The following is a 22,402-nucleotide window of genomic DNA, read 5'->3' on the forward strand; positions in this document are numbered from 1 at the left end:
CCTTCCATAACCAAGAACAGATTATACATGGAACAACATTTTCTTTGGGGAGACACGCATTCAAGATCAGAATGATTGGGCAGGGTACGGCAAAACGCAACACTTATCAGCATCGCAGTTCGGGCAGTCTCCGAGACAACACTAATGTGGACAGTTGAGAACAACCTGCGTCAGTCTGCAGACGACCGAATAGAAGCGTGGAATGGACGGAACGAACATTAACATATTAAACTGCGATATTCGTTCTTAAAAATGTGATAAATGACCTCCAAAACAATTCGTTCTGAAAAAAGAAAAAAACGAGCTCTCGATAAAAACTGGCCAGCAGAAATAGAAAACGAGTTCCTCATCAACAACGCCCGGAATAAACATCATGTTACGAGCCACCAACATTGTTTCCGTCGAGCAAATGAGCCATCGGAAAAAATGAACAGAATTGCCATGTGCCACGATCCACCACACGAATCATCATCATCATCATCATCATCATCATCATCATCATCAATAAACATTAGGCTCTTCCACCTGTCGCGAACTTCAGACTCGTTCTTTCCATCTCCTCTTCGATCTGCCACTCTACAGATCCCTGTAGATTTACACCTGCAAACTGCTTGTGGGTCACCCGTTCCGTATGAAATCTCCGATTTTGACTGTATTGCACGATTATAAGCTGTAAATGTTGACAGTCTAACTTAACTCTCCATTTCTCTTCCCGTCCTTCTGTCACACTCGTGACTGAACGAAGAAATAAGAATTTCGGAAGCTTGGGCTCTACTTTTGTCCTTGATAGTGAGGAGACACGCTTCAGCCCCGTAGTCTTGAACACTGTTTCTTTCGTCAGTTTGTTAGTTTGGGTTATACGTATTGCATCAAACGTTCCGTTGAAGTTTTCAATTTTCTTCCCAACATAGTCCTTCTAAAGGTGAGAGACTCCAAATAATGAAGTTATTCAAGTACTGAGTAATATTTTGACAAAATCTTAAAGTAGAGATTGGCTACCTGTTTTAAATGTTCAGAAATGTAAAATTTTCCGCTTCACAAAACGAAAGAACGCAGTGTCCTTTTTATACAGTACCAATGAGTCACAGTTGGAAGCGATCAACTCATACAAAAAGCTAGGTGAAACAATCTGATATACGAAATGGAATGATAACATAGGGTAGCCGTATATAGAGAAGGTAACATGAGCACCTTGCGTTGCTCTAAAAACATCGAAACGGCAGCCCATTTCATTCCACACAAGAATAAACAAGTGTATGTTTACTGAAACGACAGCTTCAAAATTTCGAATTTACATCTACATCCATACTCCGCAAGCCACCCGACGGTGTGTGGCGGATGGTACCTTGAGTAACTCTATCGGTTCTCCCTTCTATTCGTCTCGTATTGTTCGGGGAAAGAAGGATTGTCGGTATGGCTCTGTGTGGGCTCTAATCTCTCTGATTTTATCCTCATGGTCTCTTCGCGAGATATACGTAGGAGAGAGCAATATACTGCTTGACTCCTCGGTGAAGGTATGTTCCCGAAACTTAAACAAAAGCCCGTACCGAGCTACTGAGCGTCTCTCCTGCAGAGTCTTCCACTGGAGTTTGTCTATCATCTCCGTAACGCCTTCGCGATTACTAAATGATCCTGTAACGAAGCGCGCTGCTCTCCGTTGGATCTTCTCTATCTCTTCTATCAACCCTATCTGGTACGGATTCCACACTGCTAACCAGTACTCAAGCAGTGGGCGAACAAGCGCACTGTAACCTACTTCCTTTGTTTTCGGATTGCATTTCCTTAGGATTCTTCCAATGAATCTCAGTCTGGCATCTGCTTTACCGACGACCAACTTTATATGATCATTCTATTTTAAATCACTCCTAATGTCTACTCCCAGATAATTTATGAAATTAACTGCTTCCAGTTGCTACCTGCTATATTGTAGCTAAATGATATGGGATCTTCCTTTCTATGTATTCACAGCACATGACTTGTCTACATTGAGATTCAATTGCCATTCCCTGCACCATGCGTCAATTCGTTGCAGATTCTCCTGCATTTCAGTACAATTTTCCATTGTTACAACCTCTCGATATACCACAGTATCATCTGCAAAAAGCCTCAGTGAAATTCCGATGTCATCCACAAGGCCATTTATGTATATTGTGAATAGCAACGGTCCTACGACACTCCCCTGCGGCACACGTGAAATCACTCTTACTTCGAAAGACTTCTCTCCATTGAGAATGACATTCTGCGCTCTGTTGTCTAGGAACTCTTCGATCCAATCACACAATTGGTCTGATAGTCCATATGCTCTTACTTTGTTCATTAAACTCTATAAGAGTAACTGTGATAGGCGGGACAATGTCTTTTATGTACCTCCACAGAAAAAAAGTGTGAGGTTTGGTGACCTGGGAGGCCAAATGCAATGACCAAGATCTTGTTGTCCACCTCCTCCAATCCAATGTTGTGGGATGGTGGTGCTTAGGTAAGGCCGCACGTCAGTCACGCATAAAAAAGAAATCACTGGCATATTCGTGAAGTTGAGGAAAAAGTTTCCAGCATGCCGAGGTGCGACATTCCTGTCACAGTTTCCTCCGCAAAAAAGAAAGGTCCATAAAGTTTGTGAAACAGAAACCGCACAACACACATTCAGTTTCGGTGAGTCCCTTTCATGTTCGACGATGACGCCAGAAGTTTGTGACGGCAACATTCTCACATTATGTTGCTTTACTTTACCCGATAAATCAAACGTCGATTCGTCCGAAAAGATGTGTCGTTCGGAAGAAGTGTCCTCTGCCATGTCCTAGAGAACTGAAACGCATAATTCGTACCTTTTGTCATGGTCGACGAGACGCAACTGCTAGGCAGTAACTGCAGCTTCCAAGACTCCACATGCGGGCATCGTTTCAGAAGACGCCACACCGTCGTTTGGGGAAGTTGAAGTTTCTGGCCTGCCCGTCTCGTGGACGTCCGAGGCCTCCGTGTGAATGCATCTCGGGTGCGCTCGACGTTTTCATCATACGTGTGCGCCGGACCAGTGCTGTTCCCTTTGCATACACAACCAACATCCAAGAATTTTGTACGGCCATAAATGTGCTCGTGCAGAGGCTTCTTTCCAAATTGACGGCGGAGTGCGCGTTGCACCTGACAGTGCAAATTCCAATACACAAAATGATTTCCCTTCTGGTGTAGTCGCCACCGTACTATAAACATAGAACAGCGCAGCTGTGTCAAGACGTTGAACCTACCTCTGTCCAGTGACGTGCGCATTGTGTTTGTAGATTTTAATGGAGTGTGGAATGGGAAGTACGCTGTCCCACGCGCTTCAGAGTGGTTTCAGGGTATGGTCGTAGGCTCAGATGCCTCCAAAATCAATCTTTTTATGGTTGTCGAATTTGATCGGAGGAACTGGTTCGCTGTCGACCAAGATGATATGCAGCGGCGCTGAAATATTACTTACCTCCGCTTCCGTGAGCCGTCTGAATCTTCTCCGCTTTTCTAGGTCGCCTCCAGCTCTGCGGAATCCAAAAGGATCCGTGACAGTGTCTCGGAACACTTTCTAGTATTGTAGCAAACTTACCTATATTCGGCCCCACTATCAGCCAGTATAGCAAGGTAACAAAAAGCGAGAAAAAAAATATCAAAACCTACACTGCATAGACATCGAACTCGGGCATCAACGTAAAGCAGGGTTTCCTAAACTTATTTGCAATCCAATGTTCTATCATAATTTTCATCGTCTCCCCTTTTCCCACACGATATCAATATAGGAGGGTTGGAACTAAATAGTGGCAACTATTTATTTACAACTCGTACTTTTCACAAGAATCACCCGAGTACAAATGACAGCTTCACCAATGCACTGCCATTTTATAACTTGCGCACGCGATGCTACTGCCGCCTGTATATGTGCATATAGCTATCCCACGACTTTCGCCACCTCCGCGTATACAAATGATTAGTAAACAACATCGGAGGCTCTTCAGGACTGTTCGCAAATAATACGGTTGTCTGTAAGGAAGTAGCAACGGCAGACGCCAGAATCGATTTGCAGAATGACGTGCATGTGATTGACGAATGATTCGGGCTCTGGCAGTTGGCGCTGAATTAAATAAATTTAACATATTGCACAAGCATAGGAAGAGAGAGCCACTAATGGGCAACTACACTAGTGATAAGAAACTACACGAAACGCTATCTATCGCTTGTCCCGCAGCTACGCAGGGTCAGCCATCGTTAATCGGATCTGGCATGTTCATGGTTAAGGGGTGGCCGGATGCCATTCCTGCCGCCACCCCGTACCCCCCGGCACGGAATCAGTGTACCCCAACAGTGTGCGTCTAGTGAAATCCGTGGAATAGTGCGAAAGTGTTCAGATGTATGCAAGCCGTGTAACTGTGGCGGAACGTGGGGACAAGCCCGGTATTCACGTAGCGGGATGTGGAAAACCGCGTAAAAATCACATCCAGGCTGGCCGGCACATCGGCCCTCGTCGTTAATGCGCCGGGCGGATTCGATTCGGGGCCGGCGCACCTACCGGCTACTCTGGCGGGTGAACTACACGAAACGCTATTTATCATAAAATATCTAGGAGTAACTATTCGGAGCGACCTTAAGTCGAATGACGACACAAAACACTTAGCAGGAGAAACAGATTTATAGAAATAATCTTAAGGAAATGTAAATTTCGACGAAGGATGCGGCCTACACGGTGCTTGTTCCACCAATTCTTGAATACTGTTCATCTATCTGGGATCCTTACCAGACTAGTGAATGAGGACCGCCATATTTCGCATTTCGATTCTTCATGTAAAACTAATGGGACAGACAGTCTCAAAATTGTGAAATTATGAAAAAAAATTTCAGTCGAAAACTGATACTTATAATAGGGAAGGGAAAGATTTTATTTAATTTCTGTAATAATGGGTGAGATCACCAACAAGTTTAATTTTTTTACAATGGTCAGCACCTATAACCCACACTGACACAGATTCGAATTCATTTATTTTACGATGACTTCTGGTCCCCAGAATGAACGGCGTCGACGGCAGGTAATGTGATTTCGCCATGTCTTTATTGTAGACCTCTGCGACGTGAAATGTCCGGTATGCGATGACGTCACGGCTGTTAAAACTTTCAAGCCCTGGAACTTTATCTACTTTAGGTCCACGGACGAGGGCTACGGTTACCCATCCGTTACCATGCTGAAGGGTATCACTGTTGCTAACAGTAAAGTTGAGAACACCACAGAACACTGATGGACCATGCAGGACGACTTGTGCACCTACATAGTTCGAGGTATTAATAGCAATATTGTCTATTGCTTTATAAACTGTAGGGCGGGTACGCGTCCTTCTCCTTTAATATCGTGGCATCTTCTGTGTGAGCGGTCCAATGCTGACGCCTCCTTACCCAGTTCATTACTCATATAGACAAAACCGTTGCATCCTTGAGCCCTTGGTTCTCGATGCACGCTTAGCGGTTGTTGGCTGACGCTACTGCTCAGAAATTTTCCAAGTCCGAAGTCGGGTCATATGCCGTACGCGTGTACGGGGCGATAGTGTGGTCAGAGTCTAAGTCCGTGGACCTTGAGAAGAAGTGGGTTTATTTACATATGGAGGGTAGTCATAACTCCCCCCCCCCCCCATACCCCCTTTCCACACAGCCATATACCAGGTGTACCGGTATGAAATGAGCGTTTTTTTGTGCAAATGAAACACTAATTTTGAATTGAAAAGTAAAAACATTTTATTCAAAGAAGTGACCATTGCTTTCTATACATTTTGACCACCTTTCTGGCAATTTGTGGACACTACGCCAATAGAAATGTTCGTCTTTTGAAGCAAACCAATCAGACACCCAATTTTCGACTACTCCACAGGAATCGAAGTGTTTCTCAGCCAATGCGTGTCCCATTGATGAAAACAAATGGTGGTCGGAAGGGGCCAAGTCTGGTGAATACGGCGGGTGGGGTAGCAGCTCCCAGCCAAGTGTTTTGATTGTATACTGAACCAGTTTTGCTTTGTGTGCAGGTGCATTGTCGTGTAAAAAAAATTACTTTGCCATGTCTCCTGGCCCATTCTGGTCTTTTTTTCGATCAATGCATAGTTCAAACTGATCATCTGTTGTCTGCAGCGATTAGTATTCACAGTTTCACCTGGTTTTAGAAGCTCATGATGCACCTCACCTTTATGATCCCACCAAACACACAGCATTGTCTTCTTGCCGAATCGATCTGGTTTTGCAGTCGATGTTGATAGTTGTCTGGGATTAACCCATGATTTTTCCCGTTTAGGAGTCTTGAAATAAATTCATTTTTCATCGCCAGTAACAATTCGATGCAAAATTAATTTTATTTCTAGTCTTTGAAGCAAAATTTGACAAATGATTTTTCGGTTTTCCATCTGTCTTTCATTCAATTCATGTGGCACGCATATTCCACACTTTTGGATCTTTCCCTTAGCTTCCAAACGGTCAGAAATTGTTTGTTGTGCAACATTTAGCAATGCTGCCATTTGCTTCTGACTCAAAGTATCATCTTCGTCCAATATTGCTTGCAATTCGGCGTCTTCGAACTTTTTTGGTGGTCTTCCACGTTCTTCATTTCTTACATCAGAATCATTATTTCTGAACCGTTGAAACCATCTTTTGCACGTTGCTCCTGATAGAGCATGATCACCATATGCCTCGACAAGCATTCGATGCGACTCTGCAGCACTTTTTTTCAAATGAAAACAAAAAATTAATGCTTTCCGGAAATCATCAGTTTCTGATACAAAATTCGACATTGTTAACATGATGAAAACATGTTATGTTGTTTGTTCCATGACTTGATGTATACTACATATCTTTGACAGACGTCATACCAACCAAAAAAAAAATTAAGGCTCGTTCACAACAAATATTCCCTATCGACATTTGTATCTTAACGCTCATTTCATACCGGTACACCTGGTATTGTATATGAATAGATTGATCGTAGTACTTGAACATTATTAATACTGTTACATCCTTGAGTACCACATTCACTAGATGTACGCTTAGCTGATGACGGCTGACGCTGTGGTTCAGTAACATCAGAAAAAGGTATTTATATCTACATCTAGTGAATGAGGACCGCCGTATTTCGCATGTCGATTCTTCATCTAAAACTAATGGGACAGACGGGTCTCAGAATAGTAAAATTATGAAAAAAAATTCAATCGAAAACTGATATCCTGTACGCGTGCTGTAGTCGCACTACCAGCACGTGCGAACGGGGCGACAGTGCGCTCAGAGTCTAGGTCCTTACCTGACAGAAGAGAGAGAAGATCCAACGAAGGACGGCGCGATTCGTCACAAAATCATTTAGCCCGCACGAGAGCGTTACAGTGAGCTGAACAAACTCCAGTGGCACACGCAAAAAGAGAGGCTTTGTGCGTCACAGAGGCGTTTACAATCGATATTTCGAATGAGTACTTTCCGGGAAGTGTCGGACGACATATCACTTCCTCCCACATACATCTTACCTAATTAACCACACAGGGAAAATTCGAGAAATTACAGCTAACACAGAGGCTTAGCGACAACCTTTCTTCCCTCGAGCCAGTCGCGAGTGGAATAGGGAGAAGGGTATCAGTTAGTGGTACTAAAAGTACGGTCGTGCGGTAGCGTTCTCGCTTCCCGCGCCCGGGTTCCCGGGTTCGATTCCCGGCGGGGTCAGGGATTTTCTCTGCCTCGTGATGACTGGGTATTGTGTGATGTCCTTAGGTTAGTTAGGTTTCAGTAGTTCTAAGGGACTGATGACCATAGCTGTTAATTCCCATAGTGCTAAGAGCCATTTGAACCATTTTTGAACTAAAAGTACCCTCCGTCATTCACCATTAGATGGGTTGCGGAATATGATGATGATGTAGATGCACGGGTAGAGCAGTAAAAGTAACAAGTCAGTTTTGTACAGTATGTATTCGGTTCAAATGGTTCAAATGGCTCTGAGCACTATGGGACTCAACTGCTGAGGTCATTAGTCCCCTAGAACAGAACTAGTTAAACCTAACTAACCTAAGGACATCTCAAACATCCATGCCCGAGGCAGGATTCGAACCTGCAACCGTAGCGGTCTTGCGGTTCCAGACTGCAGCGCCTTTAACCGCACGGCCACTTTGGCCGGCTATGTATTCGGTATTGCCGATATACATACCCGTTACTCCGTACGCGTTACTTTCTAAGCTGACACCATCATGTATAAAGCGGTTAGAAAATGCCGCTGCTGTTGATCAACGACTGCGTTGGTGTTTGCTGACAAATTTATAAACGGTAGAAGGCGGAGAGGGAATTGCAGATAGCTACGAAACGGAGGTTTATCTTGAGGTATCAGATGTCCCGCTTAAAGTCATTCTTCGATGTCAGATTTTATTTAACTGTTCTGGAGGTCAAGAACCTAATGATGTGGTTTTTATACCATAGCTTGCGTACGACGAGAAAAATAATGTTCCTACTGGTGGTGGCAGATGTTGCAGACCTGATGGAAACGAACCATTCTCAGAAGATCGACATTTTGCCAGGAAATGATCCCTTTTTCAGACTTTTCTGCACTCTCCTTTGAATGAATATTATTGTCGCCATAGATCTGTCTCTGCTTTGTTTCTTAGTCCTTCTCTGCAAAAAAAAAAAAAAAAAAAAAAAAAAAAAAAAAAAAAAAAAAAAAAAAAAAAAAAAAAACCTCACACTTTTCTTCTCTTCCGCCCCAGGACCATTGCTCTACACAATGAGAAAAAGTACTAAATTACGGTTAAAATTAAAAAAAAAACAAAAAAACGGGTAGTATAGAGAGTCGTTGAAAAGTAGAACTCAACTCTCCACTCACCTGAGCCCATAATTTAATTTTATAATTGAACTGAAGACTTTGTAAAAAGAATTAGGTAGATTCAATAAACGACAAGAACACGACAAGTGCCGTAAGCTGATTTCCCCGAAACCTCGCTCAGTGGTATTAGCAGGTCCTATGCCTCTCCATTTTCTCCAATCCATTGCTTCCTTCTTAAGCCTGCTGTACGTTGTACCGTCCATCACGTCATCCAGTATCTGAAATCTCTTCCTTACTCGCTTCTTCTTTTTCCCTTCTACATAACCTTCTAAAACTGTTTTTATCAGTCCGTCATTCTTTCTTAATATATGCCCAATCCAATTTCTTTTTCTTCTTTTTATTACATCTAGTAACTGTATTTTCGATCCCACTCGTGTCAGTACCTCTTCATTTTTTACTCTATCCCTCCAATTTATTATTTCCATCCTCCACCATGTCCGCATCTCAAAAGCCTCCAGTCTTTCTCAGTCTGTCTTTCTTTCTCAAAGTCCATGTTTCAGCGCCATACAGAAGAACACTCCATACAAAACATTTTATGAGTCTTTTCCTCAGTTCTCTGTCCAGACTGCTGCAGAAATTCCTCCTTTTCTTATAAAATGCCTCTTTTGCCAACGCTATCCTTGTTTTAATTTCTGTGCTGCACTTCCAGTCGGTGTCTATCCCGCTTCCAAAATACTTAAAATTATGCACCTGTTCTAATATTTATCCATTCAGCATAATTTTTATTTCCGCAGGTACTGGACCGTTTCTGAGAATTCGACGGACAAAGTTTTCGACTTACTTTAGATGCTTTTTGGAGCGCGATAATCTCAGCCGAAATGGTGACACACTAGCCAATCCATTTTGCGCGCCGTGTTTGAAACCCGCTAATTGATTTCTACATCTACATCTACATCCATACTCCGAAAGCCACCTGACGGTGTGTGGCGGAGGGTATCTTGATTACCTCTATCGGTTCTCCCTTCTATACCACTCTTGTATTATTCGTGGAAAGAAGGATTGTCGGTATGTCTCCGTGTGGGCTCTAATCTCTCTGATTTTATCCTCATGGTCTCTTCGCGAGATATACGCAGGAGTGAGCAATATACTGCTTGAATCCTCGGTGAAGGTATGTTCTCGGAACTTCAACAAAAGCCCGTACCGAGCTACTGAGCGTCTCTCCTGCAGAGTCTTCCACTGGAGTTTATCTATCATCTCCGTAACACTTTCGCGATTACTAAATGATCCTGTAACGAAGCGCGCTGCTTTCCGTTGAATCTTCTCTATCTCTTCTATCAACGCTATCTGGTACGGATCCCACACCGGTGAGCAGTATTCAAGCAGTGGGCGAACAAGTGTACTGTAACCTACTTCGTTTTCGGACAGCGTTTCCTTAGGATTCTTCCAATGAATCACAGTCTGGCATCTGCTTTACCGACGACCAACTTTATATGATCATTCCGTTTTAAATCACTCCTAATGCGTAATCCCAGATAATTTATGGAATTAACTGCTTCCAGTTGCTGACCTGCTATATTGTAGCTAAATGATAAGGGATCTATCTTTCTATGTATTCGCAGCAAATTACACTTGTCTACATTGAGATTCAATTGCCATTCCCTGCGCCATGCGTCAATTCGCTGCAGATCCTCCTGCATTTCAGTACAATTTTCCATTGTTACAACCTCTCGATACACCACAGCATCATCTGCATAAAGCCTCAGTGAACTTCCGATGTTATCCACAAGGTCATTTACGTATATTGTAAATAGCAACGGTCCTACGACACTCCACTGCGGCACACCTGAAATCACTCTTACTTCGGAAGACTTCTCTCCATTGAGAATGACATGCTCCGTTCTGTTATCTAGGAACTCCTCAATCCAATCACACAATTGGTCTGATAGTCCATATGCTCTTACTTTGTTCATTAAACGACTGTGGGGAACTGTATCGAACGCCTTGCGGAAGTCAAGAAACACGGCATCTATCTGGGAACCCTTGTCTATGGCCCTCTGAGTCTCGTGGACGAATAGCGCGAGCTGAGTTTCACACGACCGTCTTTTTCGAAACCCATGCTGATTCCTACAGAGTAGATTTCTAGTCTCCAGAAAAGTCATTATACTCGAACATTATACGTGTCCCAAAATTCTACAACTGATCGACGTTAGAGATATAGGTCTATAGTTCTGCACGTCTGTTCGACGTCCCTTCTTGAAAACGGGGATGACCTGCGCCCTTTTCCAATCCTTTGGAACGCTACGCTCTTCTAGAGACCTACGGTACACCGCTGCAAGAAGGGGGCAAGTTACTTCGCATACTCTGTGTGAAATCGAACTGGTATCCCATCAGGTCCAGCGGCCTTTCCTCTTTTGAGCGATTTTAATTGTTTCCCTATCCCTCTGTCGTCTATTTCGATATCTACCATTTTTTCATCTGTGCGACAATCTAGAGAAGGAACTACAGTGCACTCTTCCTCTGTGAAACAGCTTTGGAAAAAGACATTTAGTATTTCGGTCTTTAGTCTGTCATCCTCTGTTTCAGTACCATTTTGGTCACAGAGTGTCTGGAGATTTTGTTTTGATCCACCTACCGCTTTGACATGAGACCAAAATTTCTTAGGATTTTCTGCCAAGTCAGTACATAGAACTTTACTTTCGAATTCATTGAACGCCTCTCGCATAGCCCTCCACACACTATATTTCGCTTCGCGTAATTTTTGTTTGTCTGCAAGGCTTTGGCTATGTTTATGTTTGCTGTGAAGTTCCCTTTGCTTCCGCAGCAGTTTTCTATCTCGGTTGTTGTACCAGGGTGGCTCTTTTCCATCTCTTACGATCTTGCTTGGCACATACTCATCTAACGCATATTGTACGATGGTTTTGAACTTTGTCCACTGATCCTCAACACTATCTGTACTTGAGACAAAACTTTTGTGTTGAGCCGTCAGGTACTCTGTAATCTGCTTTTTGTCACTTTTGCTAAACAGAAAAATCTTCCTACCTTTTTTAATATTTCTATTTACGGCTGAAATCATCGATGCCGTAACCGCTTTATGATCGCTGATTCCCTGTTCTGCGTTAACTGTTTCAAATAGTTCGGGTCTGTTTGTCACCAGGAGGTCTAATATGTTATCGCCACGAGTCGGTTCTCTGTTTAACTGCTCAAGGTAGTTTTCAGATAAAGCACTTAAAAAAAATTTCACTGGATTCTTTGTCCCTGCCACCCGTTATGAACGTTTGAGTCTCCCAGTCTATATCCGGCAAATTAAAATCTCCACCCAGAACTATAACATGGTGGGGAAATCTACTCGAAATATTTTCCAAATTATCCTTCAGGTGCTCAGCCACAACAGCTGCTGACCCAGGGGACCTATAGAGACATCCAATAACCATGTCTGAGCCTGCTTTAACCGTGACCTTCACCCAGATTATTTCACATTTCGGATCTCCGTCAATTTCCTTCGATACTATTGCACTTCTTATCGCTACATATACGCCTCCCCCTTCACTGCCCAGTCTGTCTCTGCGGTATAATTCCAATCTGAGTTTAGGATTTCATTACTGTTTACGTCTGGTTTCAGCCATGTTTCTGTCCCTAGTACTATATGGGCATTGTGACCGTTTATTAATGAGAGCAGTTCTGAGACCTTTCTATAGACGTTTCTGCAGTTTACTATTAGCACATTAATATTGTTATTCCCTGTTGCATTTTGCCTACTCCTACCTTTCCGCGTCTCAGGGGGGCGTCTTGTCGAGCCTAGGGAGGGAATTCTCTAACCTAAAAAACCCACATGTGCACTCCACACGTACTCCGCTACCCTTGTAGCCGCTTCCGGCGTGTAGTGCACGCCTGACCTATTCAGGGGGACCCGACATTTCTCCACCCGATAGGGGAGGTCGAGAAATTTGCACCCCTGATCTCCGCAGAATCGTCTGAGCCTCTGGTTTAAGACTTCCACTCGGCTCCAAACCAGAGGACCGCGATCGGTTCTGGGAACGATACTACAAATAGTTAGCTCTGATTCCACCCCGCGAGCGAGGCTTTCCGCCTTCACCAACTCCGCCAACCGCCTGTACGAACTGAAGATGACCTCTGAACCCAGACGGCAGGAGTCATTGGTGCCGACATGAGCAACAATTTGCAGTCGGGTGCACCCAGTGCTCTCTATCGCCGCCGGCAGGGCCTCCTCCACATCTCTGATGATACCCCCCGGCAAGCAGACAGAGTGAACACTGGCCTTCTTCCCCGACCTTTCTGCTATTTCCCTAAGGAGCTCCATCACCCGCCTAACGTTGGAGCTCCCAAACTAATAAACCCCTCCCCCCGTGTGCCTGCTCGGACCTTGCTGAAGGAGCGGCCACATGTCCACTCACAGGCAGAGCGGGCGATGCTAGAAGGCCAGCCTCCACATTGACCCTCCGCCTCGTGCGCCGCGAACGCCGCTGAACCCGCCACTCCCCTTGGGGAGAGGGTGGTCCAACCGCGCCCGGTACCAGCGAAGATGTCTCGACAGCAGGGACAGTGGGTGAAGCATGTAACACTTGGGGTGTACCACGCGACGCACCAGACTCCCTACTGCCGCTACACTCCGAGGCAGCAGCCTGAAGACGGCTGACTGCGGCCATCAACACGTTCAGCTGTTCGCGAACAGTGGCCAGCTCCTCCTGCGTCCGTACACAGCACTCACACATCCTATCCATCCTAAGAAATCAATTTACTGTAGAGAGTTAATCAACTTTTAACTAGACTGCTAATTCACTAAAGGCGGCTGATAGTTGACTAAACTGTGGTTACTAGACACTTCTTGTAGAAAACAATGAAAATAGCACTACCTGTCTCTGGACTGTATTGAAAACAAACACTAGCACTACTGGCACTATGGCTGACTAAAGGGACTCTCTGACTGTATTCAAAACAAACACGAAATCTATCGAACACTATTACTAGCACTCGACAATTAAAGCTTCCTAAAAGCAAAAACACACGGAAGAAGAAGTGACAAGTAAGAAAAATACAGTTAACACTTAAATTAACGTAGCTCGCTGCACAGCAGACGTGAAGCAGACTTCAGTTACGACGTCACTTGCACTACTCATTCATTTATAAGTTTCATTTTTTTCCCACTTTCCTACCCGTGGTCGTAGAATGTTAGTATGCGAATATTTATTATTGAGTTAGGCAATACAAGGGCGTTAATTAATTATAAAATTACAGCTACGTTTCTCTGTCAGTGTCACACACTTACTATACAATGTATGTGTTCAAATGGCTCAAATGGCTCTGAGCACTATGGGACTATGAGGTCATGAGTTCCCTAGAACTTAGAACTACTTAAACCTAACTAAGGACATCACACACATCAATGCCCGAGGCAGGATTCGAACCTGCGACCGTAGCGGTCGCGGGGTTCCAGACTGTGGCGCCTAGAACCGCTCGGCCGCAGCGGCCGGCTAGAATATTCGTTGCTCACTAACGAATCCACACGATATGCAACAGCACCATGCATGGAGCAGAAGACACGTTCGGTGTACTGTCACGTCCAAAACTAGGGACTTAGGAAGGCACGGTCTGTGGCTGCGATCAGATCCAAGGCAGACTCTTCCTTCTCCCTTGCACGGTACCCTTTCAGATGTACGCGAACAAGCGAATGATGTAGTCAAGTAGTGGAGCAAGACACGTTACGAAGGTCATTATTATTAGACGGTAACAACTAAGAAAATACACTACTGGCCATTAAAATTGCTACACCAAGAAGAAATGCAAATGATAAACGGGTATTCATTTGACAAGTATATTATACTAGAACTGACATGTGATTACATTTTCACGCAATTTGGGTGCATAGGTTCTGAGAAATCAGTACCCACAACAACCACCTCTGGCCGTAATAACGGCCTTGATACGCCTGGGCATTGAGTCGAAGAGAGGCTGGATGGCGTTTACAGGTACACGATACCACACGATACCAGAGTTCAACATGAGTTGCTCTGCCGCCATTGACCAGACGTTTTCAATTGGTGAGAGATCTGGAGAATGTGCTGGCCAGGGCAGCAGTCGAACATTTTCTGTATCCAGAAAGGCCCGTACAGGACCTGCAACACGCGATCGTGCATTATCCTGGTGAAATGTAGGGTTTCGCAGGGATCGAATGGAGGGTAGAGCCACGGGTCGTAACACATCTGAAATGTAACGTCCACTGTTCAAAGTGCCGTCAATGCGAACAAGAGGTGACCGAGACGTGTAACCAATGGCACCCAATACCATTACGCCGGGTTATACGCCAGTATGGCGATGACGATGACGAATACACGCTTCCAATGTGCGTTCACCGCGATGTCGCCAAACACGGATGCGACCATCACGATGCTGTAAACAGAACCTGGCTTCATCCGAAAAAATGACGTTTTGCTATTCGTGCACCCAGGTTCGTCGTTAAGTACACCATCGCAGGCGCTCCTGTCTGTGATGCGGCGTCAAGGGTAACCGCAGCCACGGTCTCCGAGCTGATAGTCCATGCTGCTGCAAACGTAGTCAAACTGTTGCTGCAGATGGTTGTCGTCTTGCAAACGTCCCCGTCTGTTGACTCAGGGATCGAGACGTGGCTGCACGATCCCTTACAGCCATGCGGATAAGATGCCTGTCATCTCGACTGCTAGTGATACGAGGCCGTTGGGATCCAGCACGGCGTTCCCTATTACCCTCCTGAACCCAGCGATTCCATATTCTGCTAACAGTCATTGGATCTCGACCAACGCGAGCAGCTATGTCGCGATACGATAAACCGCGATCGCGATAGGCTACGGTCTGACCGTTATCAAAGTCGGAAACGTGATGGTACGCATTTCTCCTCCTTACACGAGGCATCAGAACAACGTTTCACCAGGCAACGCCGGTCAACTGCTGTTTGTGTATGAGAAATCGGTTGGAAACTTTCCTCATGTTAGCACGTTGTAGGTGTGTCCCCCGGCGCCAACCTTGTATGAATGCTCTGAAAAGCTAATCATTTGCATATCACAGCCATCTTCTTCCTGTCGGTTAAATTTCGCGTCTGTAGCACGTCATCTTCGTGGTGTAGCAATTTTAATGGCCAGTAGTGTAGATCTCTGAGGATTTTGAGGTCTGACAGGTGCTGAAGCAAAATCTAAACGATGTATTATTTTCAACTTTTTTGTAATGTCTATATGACATGTTTGTGCAGTTCTGTATATACGAGAACAGTGCGTGCTTCATTTTTGTATTCTCTTGGCTTTTGCAGTATCACCTGAAAAACGCACGAAGGCAGAAATTGCAGTTGTGAAATAAATAATTTGTACAGTGAACGGCGAATATGATGCCGTTTAAAAAACAAAGACAACAAAGTGATCCATTCAGAGTTGCGTTTTTACAGGCTGAGGTACGGAACCCTGAAACTAGAAACCTTTTCCACACTCGTCTTATTTGTATCGGTGGATAAATTATTATCAGCAGAAACTACTAACTTTTCGGAATGTAGAATGCAGCGAAGTAAGAGGTGGCGCGCCGATGTTTGTACCCCAAAAACACTGCACGCTGGTTATCTCTGCTCTGACAGTCAGCCAGCTTAGTGCCACTTCTGTCCCTCTGTGTAACTGGATCGATACTCGTTACAGCTCAACTTCAGGGTTCACCCGTCTTCGTGTGTTACTTCGTACCTCACGCGCACGTTCTCCCACTGGCACACAACTCTCCAGTCTTGCTACGAGGTGACGGCACTCACTCAAGCGGACAGCGTGGGGCCGAACTTTACTTCCCTCAGGCGAGTCCCTCGCTCATTTCTCAGGGTTCCCACGTGGCCCGGTGCCTAGCAGAGTTGTGTGTTCTTCCCTGGACGTTGTTGTTTCTTAACTGTGTCCTGCACACTTCGGAGCACTCTGTCTGCTGAATATATTTCATGAGTGGTCCATTGCGTCATGGAGTCAACGCAGACGAGAAAGATACACTGAAGAGCCAAAGAAACTGGTCCACCTGCCTGATATCGTGTAGGGCCCCCGCGAGCACGCGGAAGTGACGCAACACGACGTGGGATAGACTCGAATGTAGGGAAGTGACACCATGAATCCTGCAGCGCTCTCCATAAATCCGTAATAGTACGAGGGGTGCAGATCTGTTCTAGACATCACGTTGCAAGGCATCCAGATACGCACAATAATGTTCATGTCTGCGGAGTCTGGTGGCCAAAGGAAACGTTCAAACTCAAAAGCGTGTTCCTGGAGCCACTCTGTAGCATTTCTGGACGTGTGGGGTGTCGCATTGTCCTGCTGGAGTTGCCCAACTCCCTCAGTCCCTCAGAATGCACAATGGAAACGAATGGATGCAGGTGATCAGAGAGGGTACTTCCGTACGTGTCACCTATCAGAGTCGTATCTAGACGTATCAGGGGTCCCATATCACTAACGGCAAAAGTCCCATGTCATTGGGCCCGTTCGTGCAGGATCTTTTTCCGGCCGCAGCGGTGTCTGAGATTTGATGTTTTACCGGATTCCTGATATTCACGGTACACTCGTAAAATGGTCATGCGGGAAAATCCCCATTTCATTGCTACCTCGAAGATGTGTCTCATCGCTCGTGTGCCAACTGTAACACCACGTTCAATCTCACTTAAATCTGGATAACCTACCATTGTAGCAGCTGATCTACCAGCTGCGCCAGACACTTGTTGTCTTATACAGGGTGTTACAAAAAGGTACGGCCAAACTTTCAGGAAATATTCCTCATACACAAATAAAGAAAAGATGTTATGTGGACATGTGTCCGGAAACGCTTAGTTTCCATGTTAGAGATCATTTTAATTTCGTCAGTATGTACTGTAGTTCCTCGATTCACCGCCAGTTGGCCCAATTGAAGGAAGGTAATGTTCACTTCGGTGCTTGTGTTGACATGCGACTCATCGCTCTACAATACTAGCATCAAGCACATGAGTACGTAGGATCAACAGGTTAGTGTTGATCACGAACGTGCTTTTGCAGTCAGTGCAATGTTTACAAATGCGGACTTGGCAGATGTCCATTTGATGTATGGATTAGCACGGGGCAATAGCCGTGGCGCGGTACGTTTGTATCGAGACAGATTTCCAGAACGAAGGTGTCCCGACAGGAAGACGTTCGAAGCAATTGATCGGCGTCTTAGGGAGTACGGAGAATTCCAGCCTATGACTCGCGACTGGGGAAGACCTAGAACGACGAGGGCACCTGCCATGGACGAGGCAATTCTTCGTGCAGTTGACGATAACCGTAATGTCAGCGTCAGAGAACTTGCTGCTGTACAAGGTAACGTTGACCACGTCACTGTATGGAGAGTGCTACGGGAGAACCAGTTGTTTCCGTACCATGTACAGCGTGTGCAGGCACTATCAGCAGCTGATTGGCCTCCACGGGTACACTTCTGCGAATGGTTCATCCAACAATGTGTCAATCCTCATTTCAGTGCAAATGTTCTCTTTACGGATGAGGCTTCATTCCAACGTGATCAGATTGTAAATTTTCACAATCTACATGTGTGCGCTGACGAGAATCCGCACGCAATTGTGCAATCACGTCATCAACACAGATTTTCTGTGAACGTTTGGGCAGGCATTGTTGGTGATGTCTTCATTGGACCCCATGTTCTTCCACCTACGCTCAATGGAACAAGTTATCATGATTTCATACGGGATACTCTACCTGTGCTGCTAGAACATGTGCCTTTACAAGTACGACACAACATGTGGTTCATGCACGATGGAGCTCCTGCACATTTCAGTCGAAGTGTTCGTACGCTTCTCAACAACAGATTCAGTGACCGATGGATTGGTAGAGGTGGACCAATTCCATGGCCTCCACGCTCTCCTGACCTCAACCCTCTTACTTTCATTTATGGGGGCATTTCAAAGCTCTTGTCTACGCAACCCCGGTACTAAATGTAGAGACTCTTCGTGCTCGTACTGTGGACGGCTGTGATACAATACGCCATTCTCCAGGGCTGCATCAGCGCATCAGGGATTCCATGCGACGGAGGGTGGATGCATGTATCCTCGCTAACGGAGGACATTTTGAACATTTCCTGCAACAAAGTGTTTGAAGTCACGCTGGTACGTTCTGTTGGTGTGTGTTTCCATTCCATGATTAATGTGATTTGAAGAGAATTAATAAAATGAGCTCTAACATGGAAAGTAAGCGTTTCCGGACACACGACCACATAACATATTTTCTTTCTTTGTGTGTGAGGAAGGTTTCCTGAAAGTTTGGCCGCACCTTTTTGTAACACCTTGTATAGCCGCTGCCGATGGCAGCGCCGTATTCTGCCTGTTGACGTACACTCTGTATAGTCTGTTACTGGCTCTTACAACAACGCTATTATTTTATTTTACAGATCGATTGGCACACCTCATTAAAAGGCCTGACGTAGTTTTCAATATTATACACTCCTGGAAATTGAAATAAGAACACCGTGAATTCATTGTCCCAGGAAGGGGAAACTTTATTGACACATTCCTGGGGTCAGATACATCACATGATCACACTGACAGAACCACAGGCACATAGACACAGGCAACAGAGCATGCACAATGTCGGCACTAGTACAGTGTATATCCACCTTTCGCAGCAATGCAGGCTGTTATTCTCCCATGGAGACGATCGTAGAGATGCTGGATGTAGTCCTGTGGAACGGCTTGCCATGCCATTTCCACCTGGCGCCTCAGTTGGACCAGCGTTCGTGCTGGACGTGCAGACCGCGTGAGACGACGCTTCATGCAGTCCCGAACATGCTCAATGGGGGACAGATCCGGAGATCTTGCTGGCCAGGGTAGTTGACTTACACCTTCTAGAGCACGTTGGGTGGCACGGGATACATGCGGACGTGCATTGTCCTGTTGGAACAGCAAGTTCCCTTGCCGGTCTAGGAATGGTAGAACGATGGGTTCGATGAAGGTTTGGATGTACCGTGCACTATTCAGTGTCCCCTCGACGATCACCAGTGGTGTACGGCCAGTGTAGGAGATCGCTCCCCACACCATGATGCCGGGTGTTGGCCCTGTGTGCCTCGGTCGTATGCAGTCCTGATTGTGGCGCTCACCTGCACGGCACCAAACACGCATACGACCATCATTGGCACCAAGGCAGAAGCGACTCTCATCGCTGAAGACGACACGTCTCCATTCGTCCCTCCATTCACGCCTGTCGCGACACCACTGGAGGCGGGCTGCACGATGTTGGGGCGTGAGCGGAAGACGGCCTAACGGTGTGCGGGACCGTAGCCCAGCTTCATGGAGACGGCTGCGAATGGTCCTCGCCGATACCCCAGGAGCAACAGTGTCCCTAATTTGCTGGCAAGTGGCGGTGCGGTCCCCTACGGCACTGCGTAGGATCCTACGGTCTTGGCGTGCATCCGTGCGTCGCTGCGGTCCGGTCCCAGGTCGACGGGCACGTGCACCTTCCGCCGACCACTGGCGACAACATCGATGTACTGTGGAGACCTCACGCCCCACGTGTTGAGCAATTCGGCGGTACGTCCACCCGGCCTCCCGCATGCCCACTATACGCCCTCGCTCAAAGTCCGTCAACTGCACATACGGTTCACGTCCACGCTGTCGCGGCATGCTACCAGTGTTAAAGACTGCAATGGAGCTCCGTATGCCACGGGAAACTGGCTGACACTGACGGCGGCGGTGCACAAATGCTGCGCAGCTAGCGCCATTCGACGGCCAACACCGCGGTTCCTGGTGTGTCCGCTGTGCCGTGCGTGTGATCATTGCTTGTACAGCCCTCTCGCAGTGTCCGGAGCAAGTATGGTGGGTCTGACACACCGGTGTCAATGTGTTCTTTTTTCCATTTCCAGGAGTGTATGTCGCAGCATGACGTATGATGTATGAGTTTCCATCCTCTGTTTTCAGTACGATACCTCAATGCGAGAATAACGAACATAACATACCAGTGAATACAGCGTCAGTAGCTTGCTTTATGGTATCAACCATCAAGAGACAGGATTGTAAACATGTCTGGTCATATCATAATATGTGTACCTATACTATGGTGTGGCAGCTTTCTATCTGAGTCGGCTAAATTTACATAGTCGTGTACGCTGCTGTATTGTTTTTGTGGCACATACGCACAGAAGTACAATGTATACCCGCCCTTATGTACCAGCGACGTATTAGAAAGTGAAATGAAGCGTGAACATTAAAATTTGGAAGTAACTTGGGTTATAGAGTGTATCATCATTTTGGAACGAATTAAAGGTGCTTGAAAATAACCGCGGCTGCAATTGACCCATTGCACACCGGTGATAAGAAGAATAAAGCCTATTCGGACCATGTTTTCATTCTCAAAATACGTTGAAGTTATTGCCCCACAGAAAATAAAATCATACCAATTAGCTGAATCACTGCAGTGCAGCGCGGTCTTTATCATGCTTCAGGCTACAAGTGTGAAGACAGCTGATTCAGGAGAGAAAGTAGCTTGTAATTTACACCGAATGAACTGTAAGCCAGATATACTACGCGTCTTGTGGACGAAGTTAAGTTTCACCTTTACGTTGAAGGCCGGTCCCTCGCCGGACAGTGTGTGGAGGTGGTGGCGGTACTCACCGTGCATGTAGTCCTGCGGCTGCGGCTGCTGGTGGTGGTGCGGGGGCGGCGGGCCGTAGGAGGGCGGCGCGGAGAAGGCGGAGGCGCCGGAGCCGCAGCCGGGCTGCTGGTAGCCATGCGGGGGCTGGGGGCCGTGCCCGTGCTGCTGAGACGCCGGCGGCTGGGGGGCGGGGGGCGGCGCCGCGTGCTGCCCGTAGTGCGAGCGCCGCAGCGGCGACACCACCTGCCACCACGATAATCCCCGTCCGTCATCCGTCAAATTACGACCAGGCAGAGGCAGGAGAACGTTCTACAACCCCCATAACAGTCTTATTTCAACGCTACTGACAAAATGCAACACAGCAAGTCAACCTTTTTCACCTATCGCCCACTTCTGTATCTCTGATACAGTGGTAAATGTTCCAACCGCCCACCACTTCCACGATACTGATGACTTATAAAGTAAAACAGTAACTCTAGTTTATAGAGTCTATGGAGGAGAATTACAGCATCTTAAGGGGGGTAGGACGTCAAACGGGCCGACTTGTAGCAGCAGAGGCACCACAGGACATTTCAATTTCCACTGTCTATTCTTTTACAAATAAATTCATAAAACTTTATCAGCATGATCAGGAAGGATTCAGAATTTACGTTCATAGCAGTGGAAGTTCTAAAACATAACGAAGTAATTTTTTTTACGTGTGAAATTTCATCATTTTTTCACTTATTAGTGTCAGCATTTGTAGCTATAGGTACACATTTCTTCATAAGTAAGAGAGATTCTTCGATGAATTTTACACAGCATACAAACCGTACTGAAAGGTGTATGAAACTCTATAATTTTCCAAATCTATTAAAAACTGTGGTAAAAATTGAGGTAATTAACTAGAAAATTTGTGTTTTTTCTAAACATAAAGTTTAAAATATAACAGCTCATTCGTTTTTCCCTATAGCAACAAATGCAGCCATTAGTAAGTGAAAAAATGATGAAATTTCGCACGTAAAAAAAATTAATTTTGCTACGTTTT

General features: G+C 45.8%; 1 protein-coding gene across 1 annotated transcript in view; it reads right to left on the reverse strand.

Annotated features, from left to right (window-relative positions):
* Nucleotides 1-21,222: 21,222 nt before the first annotated feature.
* LOC126210005 (mucin-19-like) overlaps nucleotides 21,223-22,402 on the reverse strand; it is a 282,532-nt gene continuing 281,352 nt past the window's right edge. Inside the window, exon 15 of the mRNA XM_049939112.1 lies at nucleotides 21,223-21,519. Within this exon, the coding sequence (XP_049795069.1) occupies nucleotides 21,223-21,519 (297 nt within the window). The remainder of the gene's footprint in view (nucleotides 21,520-22,402) is intronic.

The sequence above is a fragment of the Schistocerca nitens genome, chromosome 10 (genome assembly GCF_023898315.1).
Source record: "Schistocerca nitens isolate TAMUIC-IGC-003100 chromosome 10, iqSchNite1.1, whole genome shotgun sequence".
Classification (NCBI taxonomy): Eukaryota; Metazoa; Arthropoda; class Insecta; order Orthoptera; family Acrididae; genus Schistocerca; species Schistocerca nitens.